The sequence below is a fragment of the Corvus moneduloides genome, chromosome 4 (genome assembly GCF_009650955.1).
Source record: "Corvus moneduloides isolate bCorMon1 chromosome 4, bCorMon1.pri, whole genome shotgun sequence".
NCBI classification, from domain to species: domain Eukaryota; kingdom Metazoa; phylum Chordata; class Aves; order Passeriformes; family Corvidae; genus Corvus; species Corvus moneduloides.
This window is the reverse complement of record NC_045479.1, coordinates 52,465,261-52,480,220: the sequence shown is the minus strand read 5'-3', so window position 1 is coordinate 52,480,220 and position 14,960 is coordinate 52,465,261. Positions and strand designations below refer to the sequence as shown.

Genomic DNA, 14,960 nt, shown 5'->3' with positions numbered 1-14,960 from the left:
TCATTGCTTTAAATTGTTCTCAGTCATCACACAAGGAAACATATTGTTATCTAGAAAGCAAGAAGATAATACTTTTATTGTTCAACTGAATTCACTGAAGAAGGACAGAACCTTGAAACCATCAATGCAATTGTTTATTGAAAGGTTGATCTTCTGGATTTACAGAATTTTAATTCTAAAATGTTCTCGTGCATAGGTACATTGTTAAGCCAACATGTTCAGTAAGATTCATACACGTTTACAGTGGTTGTTCAGAATTATCAGAGATACTCATATTACAAATTGTGTCTTAATAAACAGAACAAGAATTGCATTTGAAGTGAAGCTGCAAAAGATAAACAAATCAACAGACTTGCGTATCCCTTCTTCTCTGTGTACAATGTTTAACGTCTTAGTTGACGCCAAAAAGCAGACAGCTAAACTCTGCATACTGGATGCGGGGCAAGAGGTAAGTGGAATTTAATATGTTTAATTCCTGTGTTTGGTTGATCTGAAACATCTCACACTGCAGACTGTCCTTGGATTTATTTCAAACTAAACTGAGATGTGTCACATAGCTCTGTTTGGACAGAAGCGTGCATCAGCTCATCCCTAGAAGTGTCATGCAAGACACAACCCCTCATCTTCCACCAGAGAACACACAGAGTGCTTCTGTAATTTGTTTGCTTTGACCTGTGAGTCTGTTGAACATTCAGAGGATTTCTTGACTCACAACCCCTCCAGGAATTTCTCTCGGGTTGCAACAGGAAAAGAGCCCACTTCAGAACTCTTTTGTAATAGTAAAATACAGCCAAAATATTGTGCTTTGCAGACAGGTTTTAAATGAGTACGGTTTGGTTTTAAATGGGTTATAGACACAGCATTCATGCCTAGGAATATGCTGAAAATAGAGGAAAGAAAGAATCAGGTAATTTAATAGGGTTTTTTTATTTGGTCTCCAAGGACGGGGACCATTTTGGCAGTAGTCTGCTGCCAGATACTCCACAGTGGAGCACTGATGTGCTTTTGAAGGATATGTAAACTTCACTGACTTCTGTTGTCACTCTCAGAAGGAATAATCTGTGAAATTAAAACGGTATGCTATGTAGATTGGTGAGACCACCAGCAAAAAATTAAAACTGTTCTTTCTGTGCTAATGCAATAGCAAGTAATTTGGTTTGTAATTTGTTTGATTTGGTTTTGGAGAGATGGTAAAAACATTTTTCAGAATTTGGCAATAGAAAATGTATGTCTGCTTTAGGCACCTTCACAATTACATTTTTTGGGCATATTTTTCTCAGTTGATTTTTGCATTTCTATACTGTGTTCTTCATTTCATTGACTGATGTTTTCAAGTTAGCATGTTCGATGTAATTGTCTTTTTTTTTCTAATTCAATGAGACATTCATCATTTTCCTGTTATACCCTGTCGTCTTTATTTTTCCTTTTGATTTTCCATGACATGAACCAGTTTGCTAGTCAATGGGTAAGTGTCTTTTCATTGTTTTTTAATTTATATCTTTTTTGTTTAATATTAACAGCCACTTTTTATTTTAAATGGTAATATTGCTTTTCATGTTAATTTGCTAGCCAGGCCCTCAAAATTCGTTTACAGTCTGACCGTGCAACAAACTGATCATCAGCTTCTCAGTTCTTTCCTTGTTCACCCTCCAAGATGATTCCAGATGAAGTCTTCACTTTTCTGCTTTTCATACCCAGTGTCCTGTCTTACCAGGTCCCAAAGTTTTGAATTCTTTCACCTCTCAGTGAGGCTCATCAGAAGTAAACCACAGCTAGAAACTCTTTGTCTGAGCTGATGCTGCCATTTCACCTTTCATGTGTGTGCAGGCAGTAACTTGCAAACACACACTTGCACATGCTGCTTTGGGGACAGGCAATATCAGTACCTCTAGTGACCTGCAGACAGATGGCATAACCCCCTTCTCCAGGATATGCCATTCTTCCTGCCTGCTCTGGATTATCCCCCTGCACTGTCTGCCTGTCCACTAGGAGCCAAAGTTTAGCCACGTTCTTAAAGCCTGGAGTCAAATCATCTTCCACGAAGATCTGAAGTTTTGTTTTGCTGAGGGTTACTGTTTTAGTGGAAGTTAGCACTGGAGAGGAGTGGGTTAGAATATTTATGATCCCATGGTTTTCAAAATAAATCATGAAAAAAAGTCAGATTAGTGTAATTTAAAAATTATTTCTAAAGAAATGTCATGATTTTGGAACCTTGTGGTTTTTGAAAAGCTTGGTTCAGTTCTTTTTATTCCTTGTTCAGAAGTGAAGTTACTGTTTATACTTCAATTCTACAAAATTGTATTTGCTTTGTTGTGAGAAAAAAAAGAGAAAAAAATAGAAGAAAAAAACCAAAAAATATAGGAACTGATCTTACATACATAAATCCATTAATTTAATGTACTGTGGAGATAAAGCTGCAGACACGTTCTGGGAGAGACAACTGTTTTTCATAGATCATAGGAGTATGTATAGTTTCGTCATTCATCAGTGGGAGAATAATTGTTTATAGTTTCCAGAGAGTAAGAAACCATTGCCTTGTGAAGACTTGTAAGCAACAGATATCACACACTCTTTGGGGTGATTAGACTCCTTAGCAGATCAAGACAATATTATATTGGTCAAGACATTAATGTGGTTGGAATATAATATATATGAAAATGTAGAAAGTTCTTTGATGTATTTCTAATATGCTCTTTTACTGTTCTAGTGTGATCACAGTTGTTTGCCTGAGTTGTGTATTTACATTTTCCAAGTGTTTTTAAACTTTAAAAGAAATAAAAAGCAAAAATTAACGTTTGGTGTTGGTACCTGTAGCAGACACGTATATGTGAACAAACACGTCTCATGGTTTTATTTTCTCTTAATTTAAACCCAAGTTCAATACCTGTGCTCTTTAGAAAACCATTCCTAAAAATATTCAGCATATCAGATTTAATGTTTTGGTTTGTATGGCAACTCTGAAATGGATGAAAAATAGCCTTTAAAAACTTAGGACTCCGAAAACTATGCAGGTGGCAGCTGCTAAGTTAGGCTAATGTTTACACTGACCTCAGTACTTTTACTCCAAGCATTATACTGTTAGCTGTTCCAAGTAGTCTTGAACTAGGAAGACAGGGTTAGTCTTTACAAGTCACATTTTCTGTGAAGTGGCTATTGGGGACAGTCTTTGCTGTCACATAAATGTTTCTAAAGGAAGAATTACTGTTTAAATTGATGTGCCTCATTGACAGAATGGGATCCCTAGTTCCTATTAATTTCAGAAGGGAACTCAGTAGGATTATCTAAAAAGTCTTTCAGATTTATTTTAAAAGCATTTACTTAAAGGTACCTTCTTTATGAAAAAACTAAAGAAAAAGTCTATGGAGAATGAAGTCTGTTTTATTATGCCTTCTATGGCCTATTAATTTGTTACCATCTATTCTGCTTTGTTGATGAAATTTTAATTTTGCCCTCGCTTGAGCATATTGTAAGATTTGTATAAACTGAAGCTCACTGTGCTAACCAAAAGGCTCTTTCAGGATGAACAATTGGAGCTCATTTTATTTCTAGAGGACATTTAAAATAACTTATGAATGAGAGTTGTCAGACATGAAATGCTGTATTAATTAAATCTTATTCTAGTCTTTTTGCTTCTCCAGCTAAACCAACCCTTTAGAAAAAAATACATGGCCACCTTAATTATATAGGAGAAGACAAAAAGTATCCTTCACATTCCTTCGCCTGAATAAGTATAGGAACTCAATTCATCTAAATAATAACCCCATTAGCTGCTTAACTCAACAGTGTACATGGGAAAATTTTCAACACAGAATGTAAGAAACTGTTGATTGGGTGGATCATTTTCAAGGGTTTGTTCTTCTGATGTTCAAAATGATAATTTTAAGTAAATCTGATCTGGCAGGGTTATCAGCTTTGCACCATTTATGACTTACGACAAAAGTGTGTGTTCATATACATGCTAATGCTTTTTTATCTCTTGAAATACAGCAACAATACCACTCAAAAATAGATGACTTGATTGAAGAAACTGTTAAAGAAATTATTTCACTTCTTGTTTCAAAGGTAAAATTATTTACATTTTAATTTCTAATACAGCAGAAAATGGTTGAACTTTGGAGATGTCTTCAAATATCACACAGTTTTTCTATACACAGGAAAATTGTGGAGGACAACATGATTTGTAAACACAACTTGTGCAAATAGTACTGAATTTACAAAATTAAATTTTATAACAATTGAGTGAACAATTTCTATGCAATCTACTACTGAGATAAGGTTGCACTCTTTTTCTTTTGTAGATATGAAATGCTAGCAGCTATTAGAACTGGTAGGACTAAATTTTGTCAATATTGTCTCACATAATACCATGTGTTATTTTTTTTAAGTTTCTTACATAAGAACTTTCTTCCTATCACTTAGTATTTAAATTTTGTATTTAGAGGTGGACAATATCCAGAGTTTCAGTTAGTTTAACTTTTTAATGATATTTTGGTCCACAAACTGTTTAATTAAAAATGTTTTATAAGTTGTTGTTTCTTAAAATTGATTTTGTAGGCTTTTATATTTAAAAAGAAAATGTTTTGACATGATATAAGGACTTGGAGAATAAGTGAAGAAAACTTCGTCGTCTTGTCTTTCTCTAGCACCTCTACTCCAGTAAAAGTCTTAAGGTTTCCGTCCCCAATGGTTTGAAGAACACAGAAAATAATGACAGAAAAGAAAGATTTTATAAGAAGTTTTGTTATCTATGCATGGCAAACTACCCAGAAATACCTGTTTTTCAAAGTAGGATAAATGAGCCATATATTTACAATTTGTGAGTTAGTGACAAAAAGTAAGACTCAGGTCATATTTTCATCATGCCTTCATTTTTGCTTGTCGTGGCTTGCTGGGGGGGTTGGGGGGTGGGAATCTGCTTTTGGATTGGCACCCATCAGTTGAAGAGGAAGGCTTTGTAGGATCATTACAGAAGTTTAAACAAAATGAGTCCATTTATTAATAACTGTGTAGAAACCACACATTTTTGGTCTAAAGGGAAGTTTTGACATAAACATAGCTACAAGCAATTCAGCTCAACAGTTTCAAGTTTTACATGTTGCCTACCATGGCTCCAGTTTATGGTTTTAATGTTATTGGAAAGGAAGAGGAAGAAAGGGAAATTTAATCAGAACAAATCATACTATTAAAGGTTAAACTTTTTGATTTTTTTTTCTTAATATCTGAGATTATAAAAAAGGAAGAAAATAGTCATATTCCTTCTGGATTTATGTACAAGAAATTTTAGAGACAATTGCTGTCAATACAGAGGGATTTGCATTATTAGTTATCACAGTAACAACAGAGATTGAAATCTTAACATAGGAAGCAAATATTCCATGTCATTGGCTGATCACTGGAAGCTTAACCAGTGTCTCCTCACTTGAGACGTGAAATACCAGTGACATCCTGATTCTGAGGTACAGAGGAAGGCTAATGTTTAACTCTTGGTTTTAGCCAAGAAAAAAGCCCTTCAGTGTGCATGATAGCCATATGCATTCATCTTTTGCATCTAATGTATTTTCATAATTTTTTAGCCTTTACCTCTGTATGTCTCCTTTGTGTCCAAGTGGAATAAGCATTTCAGTCATTGTTTTTAGCTGCGTACCAGTCTAAAGCATTTAAAAAATCACAGGAATAGCACAAAACATTGAAACAAAGCACAGTGTGTGTCAGGGTAACCAATTCATAGAATGTGAGGTATGCGCAGAAATGCTCTTAGAGTTTCACAAGTCCATACACTGACATCTCGGAAAACAAGTTTCCAGCTACATAACTTAGCCTTTTGTTTAAACAGACATCCTTGACACTGAAGCGTTTTGCTCTCTGTTATTTTGTGTCCCACTTGTGTCAGATTCATATGTTGGCACTGTGGACACCATGTTGTTTATGAGATCAGCCTTTTCCATAGTAGACCTTTGCACAATAAAGTTGAACACTTTTCTGCAGAAAGAATCCTTGTCAATAAGATAAAATGACTTAAAGTATGAACAGCAGCTTCTTATAGGAATGCAACTGCAAAGCAGAGAGCTGGTATTTGGTCTAATAAAGGGGGTGCAGAAACAACTGCCACTCTTTTGTGATGTGGATTTATTTTTTGATTGGCGCCTATGCACCGGTGTCTTAATTAATCACTGTAAATATGACAGGTTAGATTGATAAATGACAAATGTAGGTTTGCACTTGCTCCTGCTCCTTGAACTGTTAAAAGCAGGGCTTATTGCAAAGTGATGATCTCAGTTCCTCTGGAGGTGACACTGTTGTGACACTGTTACAGGGCCCATTAACAGCATGCCAGATGGAATTTTGTTCTGTCCTCACACTCATAAAATGATACTCTTAGTTGTGGGAATGACTGTGTTGGGAGCAAGGGATGACTTTTAAAACAATCTTTATATAAAGTGGAGCGCAATTTATATGTGTAAAATAAATGTGCATGAATACAATGGCTGACAGGTATTTTATGTTATATACTGTGAATTACTTGAGCAACATCACAGAGGGATGTGAGAAGGGAATTTGCTTTAAGGCAAATTTGGGGGAGTTCAAACATTAAAGCTGTATGTAATGCTGTTAATAAGATTTTTTATTTTGGTCAGAAAGAAATTTTGGCAAAAACACCTATTCATTCCTCTTACTAAGGAGTCACACTACTCAGAGAATAGCAGGTGAAAGTACAGGGGAGAGAAACCACACCACAGCAGAGACTTCGGGCATACATTTTCTTGCCTCCTTCTTGGCCATGTTGCAGCTCAACAGCTCATGCTGCTGACAGAAAACCAGTGCTATTACACTTTCAGGGGAAATCAGAGCTGGTTTTCGATTTAATAGCAAAGATAAGAGAAACATGATATCAAGATAACCACCTTTAGCAACTGTGCTCCATCATCTTTGAAGCTGTGGTCCTAGAAAGTAGCATGTGATTTCTACCCAAAATACCTGCTGGGTACACACACTGCTATATTCAACCACTTTCTAGAGGCAGCAATGTTGTGTTGGAAGCAGGCCCACCTCAGGAGAAACTCTGCATTGGGTTTCTATTTCTACAGTGGCTCAGCAGTTTCCATCTGCTTGATCAATAAGTGAAGCTGCAAAAAGAAGGTTGTCTTTGATTTCAGCACTTTGTGAGATGGAGAAAGTGGTCAGATTTAGAGTTCATGTTGCCCTGCTGATCAATACAAATATGAGAAAGAAAAATTCACATTCTCATTCCAAATATTTAGTTTTAACACTGTGCATTTAGATTTTTCTCTGTGCTTTTCCTCCAGGTTGTTTCAGTGTTAGAAGGTGTGCTGTCTAAATTGTCAAGATATGATGAAGGTACTTTCTTCTCATCATTAGTTTCGTTCACTGTAAGTGTTTGGATTCTCAAGGGTTCTGTTCTTCTTTCTGTGCATAATTCTGAAATTATGTGCAATTTTTAGTAATAAGTACTTACTGTGTGTTTTATGCTTAATTTTCTAAAGGTAAAAGCAGCTGCCAAATATGTTGATGTTCCGGTAAGTATAACCCTTTTAGATTTATTTATTTTAGTGTTCATAATAATTCAGAAATTAGGGGGGCTTTAGCTCACTTTCTTATTGTTGACATTTTGCTTTCCTACAGAGATTCGTTATAGCTTTACATAGAATATTTAAACAGACACTACAACCTTGAGAGGACATTTCATTTCCCTTGTGCAAAACTCTCAAAGCAAGCCATGGAAAGCGTATTCTCAATGCACTTTTTCAGTTGTGGAAGAGTGAGGATTGTAACTTAAATACTCTTTTGTGGGGGTCTTTCCATAATTTGGATAAATTGTTCAAATGTGCAGTATTGGCAACAAGTAAAAGATTCATACTTGAATATCTATTATTTCTTGATTTCTTATTTCAGGACTCGACTTTGCTTATTTGACCCCTTGCTTGCTCAATTTCCATTTGATTTACCATTGCTTGTGCAGTGTTTGTGTGCTATAAGTAAAAAACAAAGGGGTAACTGCTGGAGTTCTTTTATACATAAAGTCAAAATTCAGCTGTTAAAATATTTTTATTTGAGTATGATAGTAGAATATCTTTTCTTTAAATAAGCGAAGAAGTTGCGTAATATTGTCATTTTCACTGTCAATATCCCTTGTTCTCTCATAAGTCTGCATTCTCATCCCTTTTTAATGCAGTTCTAAAAAAGTCTTATTTTCCAAGCATAGCAAAAAAAGACCACAATTACTACGTACGTGACAATTACTATGTAAATGAAAAATATTAAATTAAAATACAGATGAATGCCACATATGCTAAACTGTGTGGTGGCCAGCAAAACCTTCAGCAGTTCTATCCTGAAAAATACAAGCTTAAATGATTTTTTTTTTTCCAATCTGTGCATGTTAAATTAAAGGAAAAACTTCTGTTTCTGGAATTTGTTATTTTGCTGTCTATATTTGTGTTATTCATAATTGTAATATTTCTGTTGTTTTCAGATGATGTTTTCAGACTTTTTTCTTATTTTGTTGCCTGGATTTTTTTTACCTTTATAAGTGCTCTTTTGTTTTATAAAAAAAGAAAAAAGTAGGCTCAATCTTTCATTCAAAGGAATGACCTCATATCAAATCCAGTTAATTTAATTTACCTCTTGTTAATCTATTGTGCTGTAGAGCAGCCACAAAAGGTCCTTGGTGAGGCACTTAAGACCCAAAGGCCTAAAGAAAAAATTAGTGGACAAACTAGAAATTCATTGACTTCTTTCAGGTAATATGGAAAACTCTCCAAATTACATAGGATATGTGTGAGGAGGAGACATCAAAGTCTTCTACTATTGGCCTGGATACATTGATGTTGAAGTTCACAATAAAAATGAGACTGAAACCTTTGCCACAAGTTCGGGGGAATATTGCAAATAGGGTCACACAGGAATGCACTTACTGTTCCAGAGAAAGAGGGAGGCAGAGCAGGGAGATGGTTGCTGGAGTCCCACTGCCCTTCTCACATTCACTGAATGATGGTGCTTGGCTTGAAGAAAGGACCAAATTATAGACAGGCTGTCAGGATCCTTGCATTATTATCCTGTCTTCACTTTGCAGCTTTCTCACACACCTTTCTCGCAGCCCAACATTTAAACTGGACTGTAGGGCCACAACTATAAACTACAAATGTAAACTGTACTTGAGAGAGGCTGTGGATCTGACCAGACAAAGGTTTTCCAAATTCTGTAGGGCTTTTTACCTGGATTGAAAGGTTTTCATTTGCGGGGATTTGATTTTGCTTCTTCACATTCTTTCTCTTGTTGTGAAGATGCAGTTGAGGCCAAGAAGTGGACAAACTAGAAATTCATTGACTTCTTTCAGGTAATATGGAAAATCTACTATCATACTCTAATAAAAATATTTTTCTGCCCTTACTGTCACAACTGACAGCAGCTGTCCAGTCTGAATATGCCCTGACATCACAGTCAGGTTAAAGTGAAAACTTCCAGCTGCAAGAGGAGGCTGAAAGTCCTCACATCACAAGGTCATCACCTTAGCTCACAGCTGAAGTGAGAAGTGGAGTGAGGGGCAGCACACAGGGAGGAATGTACATTGAGCTCTTGGTAGCGTGATGGTAACCTAGCAAGCCTGCACTGAAGCTAATTAAATGCCTTGTGGTTTTATTTTGACCTAATATGTTATAAAATCTCTTCTTGTCCTGCCTTTCCATATAGCTGCATATGTGAAAGTTACTTAAAAGTGACCACAGTCAGCTCTTTCTTTTGATGTAGTTACAAATATGTGCAGACTTGCAGTGTGTTAGACAATGGCATTCTGCCCCTGTGACCCACCTCCATCTGAATGAGATCACTTGGTGCATCTAGGGGAGAAGGAGGGGCAGGGAGTTTGGGGGTGTTTTTTTGAGTGTGTGGATTTGACAGAGTTTTTGATCTTTGATTACCAGGATTTGGGAAACAGTGAAAAATATGCTGGATGCTAGTGAAATAAAAATAACTAGACAAAAAATATGTTAGAAGAAAATGAAGGTAGTACTGAGCAAAATGTTTCAGAGAGAGGATAAGAGGTAAAGGAGATAAAAAAGTTAAATAAAAGATAAATAAAAATAGTAAATTATTCAAAAAGAAGGAAGACATTCCTGGATGATTCTTGGTCATTTTGAGGAAAGGGTTAATTCTATTAATATTGAGAAAGGGTTTAGACAATAAATAGTTGGACATGAAGGTGCACACTCCCTAGACTGCATCCCTCCATTTCTCAGGACCAGGGTGGGAAAGATAGACCCAGACTTGTGGTCCGTTTAGCAGATAGATTAGTAAAAGTGCTACCTATCTTTGCTGTGTACCCTTCCATTCATTAATCTTGCCAGAGAATTATGATTAATTACATCCAAAAGAAGAAAAAAAAAAAGGTGGTTTTGTGGATTTTTTGACTGTTTAAGAAAACATGCAACATAACCCTTAATTTTTCAGAATGCCCTTTAAGAAGTGGGACGTATGCAGTCCCAAGGAGCTCTCATTGTTTTCCCCAACTATGCAAGACTACCCAGACTAAGAAGAATAACAGTGATGTCTTGTGATTTCCTAAAAATAATACTGAAAAAATCTAGTTGCTGTTATGCTCTTCTTATTGGTAATTGTCACGGTACACAAGGCTCTGCAGTGGAAAAAAATGTGGCTGATGTGCACGTAAAAGAAACCAAATGTTTGAGGAAAATAACATAAATGTTGCAAGTAGTGCATGGAGGATGACATTGGTTCTCTTCTTAAAGCTGTTTTGGTAACTGGGAATGCAGAAGCTGATTTGAATGCACAGCTCATCCAAATCCACTATAACCCTTCAGTAGTTTCTCTTAAAGTCCATGCAATCTATAGGAGATGTAGAAGTACAGCCTAATATTTTTCCTTTTTTTTAATATTCTGTTCACAAAGCAAGTTAATTAATGAGAATAGGGAAAAAATGCAGTAAAATTGAGGTAAAAAAAAAGTATGTTGTTAATCTCAAATGATTATTATTCCTTAATCATGTAGATAATTTCATTGTGTTCAATTTCTCATCATGTAAGTCAGTTTTGCATACAAATAATTGTGTCTTTAGCTGGTCATTTCTACACACATTTGCTGCATTGACAAATACAACCAGAGCAATTACTCATACAAATTGAGCATCCAGTTACATGCTTATGTATATACTGATTTTTGTTCAGAAAGGTATGTTTAAATCCCTTTGTAGGAGCCGGTAATCTATGCCAGTTACTTAAAGGGCACAGAAGGAACCTAATCCTCCCTCTCTTCATATGGGCCACCTGTCATACCAAGTGCAGAGAGGCCATTTGAAGGAGCCAGGGCTGACAGCAGTGCACAGCTCGCACAATGCCAGCCCTCTTGCTCCACTCTTGCCTTTATGTGGGGATCAAAGGTATGAAAAGGGGCCTCACACATGTGCCAGCATTTGACTTATGGGGTCTTGTAGAGGCCAAAGAAGGAACTCTGCCTCCTACCAGGCAGATGCACATGGGGACCTTCCAGATACCTTCATTTTCAAATATCACACTTGTACGGCATGGCCTCATTTAGCTGGTTTTAAGAAGCGAAAGTCTTTTTGAGGGAAATAAGTGTTTATTCGGGTGTGGCCATACTGTGCTAGTCATTTTTAAGCTATATTTGCTTGGAGAACTCTATTTAGAAATAAAGACCACAGATGAGTCATTATCCTTAGCTTAGGGCTTCTCTTGGCTTCCTCCTCCTCAGTATACCCAGACCTGGGAACTGGCCCTTCTGTTTTCTGATCTGTGAAAACAAGCTATTGTAGAATTGGAGGGAAATCCTTGCAGCATCTGTTGTAAGTCAGCAGTATTTTTGATACCTCTTAAACAGCAATCAGAAGGATGACTATTAATGAGTAGGAAAGCTAAAATAACATAGTAAAATACAACTTTTGGTGGCGGGGGGGAAACATATTCTAATATCCAAATGTGTCATAGGGGCTGTGGTATCTTTTGAAGACCTTTTGCACTAAAAATCAAAATCCTGGTGCAGACATTTGCATGCCTGTGTTGCCCCATGAATGTAATGAAACTATATGTGTATGAAAAGATGTTTGTGTAAATGCTTGCAGAGTGATAGTTTAAATTTTCCATGACACTTCTCAAAATACAGACATTTCCTCTTTGCCAAAGTTCCTTTTTCTTTTCAAGATGTTTTTGAGAGAGAGGAAAATGCGTTGCATTTTTTCGTTTAAACAAAACAATTTCTTTCGTAACCATGTGAAATTAAAATGTTACCTTTATAATAGACTGATTATGCAAATTGTGCACCTTCCTGCCTAGCTTATGTATTTAATTTTGTAAGAAATGAAGGGGATGACGATCTAGCCATGAATACTGGTAGTTTTTATTCCAAAAATATTTTAATGATATTTTAATTCTGTTATTCCAAAGCCCAAGTGATGAGCCTTGCAGTACATAGAGGACCTTCAGACAATAAAATTTTCCAACATGCTCTTTCATTTAGTGGTGGACACTGAATAAGGAGCTCCAGTGTTCCTCACAATAGCCCCCTCCAGCTCATCACTCCTTTTCATTTCATTGTTACATCCATGCCGTAGTTAAAATTACTCCCTCCAGGATGCAGGGGAGGGGAAAGAGGTGGAGAGAAGAGCAAACACAAAACTGGATGAAGTTTTTTCTTGTATAGTTAGTCTCTAGCATCTGTTCTCCTCTTTGAAACATTAATGCTTTAGCAGGATAGCAATCAGTAAAACTAGTTTCTTGGGTTTTGGTAACACAAGTTCATTTAATACTTTCTGATGCTAAGAAATGTTCTGTGACAAATGTCAAAGTGAGAATAAACATAACTCAAGCATTACAAATGTACATGATTTTCACTGAGAATTATGCCAGACTGTTGCATTGCAAAATGTTGTTCAGAAACATAGCTGTAGCTCTCCTGTAGGAAAATGGCTTAGTGGCAGCATTAAACCCATTACAATCTTTCAGCAGCAAAATATTGGAATGCCTGGAAACTAAGGAAATGCAGCATTACTTCTCGCTAGGTGCTTCAGGCAAATATTGTGAGTAGGAGGCATGCTTGTCAATCATAGAACAGCTTCTACTACATCGTGGAAAGTGAAAAAATGTATTTTAACTTTTGCCTCCTTGTTACATAGACACTATGATACTGTTTTCCTGTTCAAATGGAGAAAATTAAGCTATTTCTTCTTTATCTGAATTTATTGCTAAGAAAAAGTGCCTGGCAGTCAGGACCCATCTACCAGTGAATAGTAAGAGACAACCTGCACCTGTGGGATTAGGTGCAGCAGCAGGAAGTAAGAGCACTTCAGTATATAATTAACAAGGATTTTTAAATTTTTTTTTTTCCCAAACAGCATGTTCATCTTGCCAGGTTAACTAGTGATTAACCCTAAAAAAGAATGTGCTGAAGCCTATACCCTTGTTTAAACTCATTCACTCGCCAGTGTATTCAGTTACTTGTGTAACCAGTGACAAAGTAACCCTATTTACAACTCCTAATTTCCTGGTATTTTATTTGATGTCTTTGTGTTTCCAGTTTCTCTATTCATCTCTTTGTCTGCTTCTCTTTCATTTTCAGATAGGCAAAACATCTTGTCTGCTGTTCTGAATAAAACAAACTTATAATAACTTTCTATCTATTATATAAAAGCTCACCTTTTTTCTTGGGGAAACTTTCAGACAATCTTTTTTATACTTATCTGGATAATATACCAGGTTAAAATTTTCTCCCAGAGATGTGCAAATAACTCTTACTAACTTCAGCAGATGTTCTGCCTGAGATTCAGAGATTTTTTTCATATTGAGTATAGATGTGGAGACTGGAATGCTTTAGTCTTTGCAATTAAATGCCCCCTGTGACAGTTACTTAAACTTTATCTCAGTTTCTATTTGTTTGTCTTCTAAGGTACATTAAATTTCTTAGTTGTTGTTTGTTTGTTTAATTCTGTGTTAACTTGGGTTTTTTCTGATGCTTAATAATTTAAAACAGATCAATAGAGGATCATGTAATCAGAGGTTTCTAAATAATATATAAACCCTATAAAAAAAAAGTTAATACATTAAATGTACAGCAATAAAGCTATTTTGATGCTTATAATAGCTTTTTTCTTCTTCTTCCACATGTTTGGAGAAAACAAATAAATTCAATGCATGTAATATGAAGAGATAATGAAGTATTTGATATACTGTTGGTTCATTCAATGTTTAATGTGTACTTTGCCCACCACAAGCAAAGATGGTTAACCTTCAGTGATTTTGGTGAGGTTTAAAACAGAGTTATGCCTCGGGGTATTGATAATCTGCCTTACCCAGACTTACTTCTACTGTAGTCAGACACTGTTTAAACGGAAAATTAATTTTTTTTTCTACAGCAATTTCAAAGATAATTATCCTGCACACATTAAGAAGGATGAAGTGTTTTAAAGAACTGTAATTCTAATTGGTAAATGTCACCAGCTGTTGCAGTTACTCTTACTTGTGTATATTCTTTTAATGATTACACTCCTGTGCCACAAGCTACATGAAAATATATTCACTAGGAAATTCCCATATGTCACAGCTTCAAGACTAGGTAAACATCTCAAAGATAAGGGAGAGTTAATGCTGATGGGAAATGTTACTTTTCTTGCTTTGGCTATCTGCAAGATGAACATTTTTATTGAACTTAGTAAAAGAAAAAGTTCTGTTAATTGGAGAACCACTAGGTTTGAGAATTCAGTGGAAGATTCATTAATGCATTTCACTATATATTTTCAGGAACTATAATCAGCCTTTCATTTGCTAGATTATCTCCTTCACCCATCTCTGAAGATTTCAAAATATTTTTCCATTATTCATCCAACTTAACTCTAGTCCAATTCCTGTAAATTCTGTATCAGGTTTTAGAAAGTATATATGGTTTCACTGCCGATTGTATTCTCTTGTGCTATCACAAAT

The 14,960-nt window shown here is 35.8% G+C and overlaps 1 protein-coding gene across 26 annotated transcripts in view; it reads left to right on the top strand.

Moving 5' to 3' along the window:
• Positions 1-14,960, top strand: part of CADPS2 (calcium dependent secretion activator 2) — a 292,543-nt gene that overhangs the window by 252,206 nt on the left and 25,377 nt on the right. For 15 of the 26 annotated variants that reach the window (XM_032105977.1, XM_032105964.1, XM_032105975.1 and 12 more), the window contains 4 exons: positions 301-448; positions 3,988-4,062; positions 7,305-7,388; positions 7,503-7,535. In XM_032105977.1, coding sequence (XP_031961868.1) covers positions 301-448; positions 3,988-4,062; positions 7,305-7,388; positions 7,503-7,535 — 340 coding nt within the window. Of the gene's footprint in view, positions 1-300; positions 449-1,450; positions 1,466-3,987; positions 4,063-7,304; positions 7,389-7,502; positions 7,536-14,960 lie in introns of all 26 variants that reach the window. The other 11 variants (XM_032105953.1, XM_032105974.1, XM_032105971.1 and 8 more) reach the window with 1 other exon arrangement.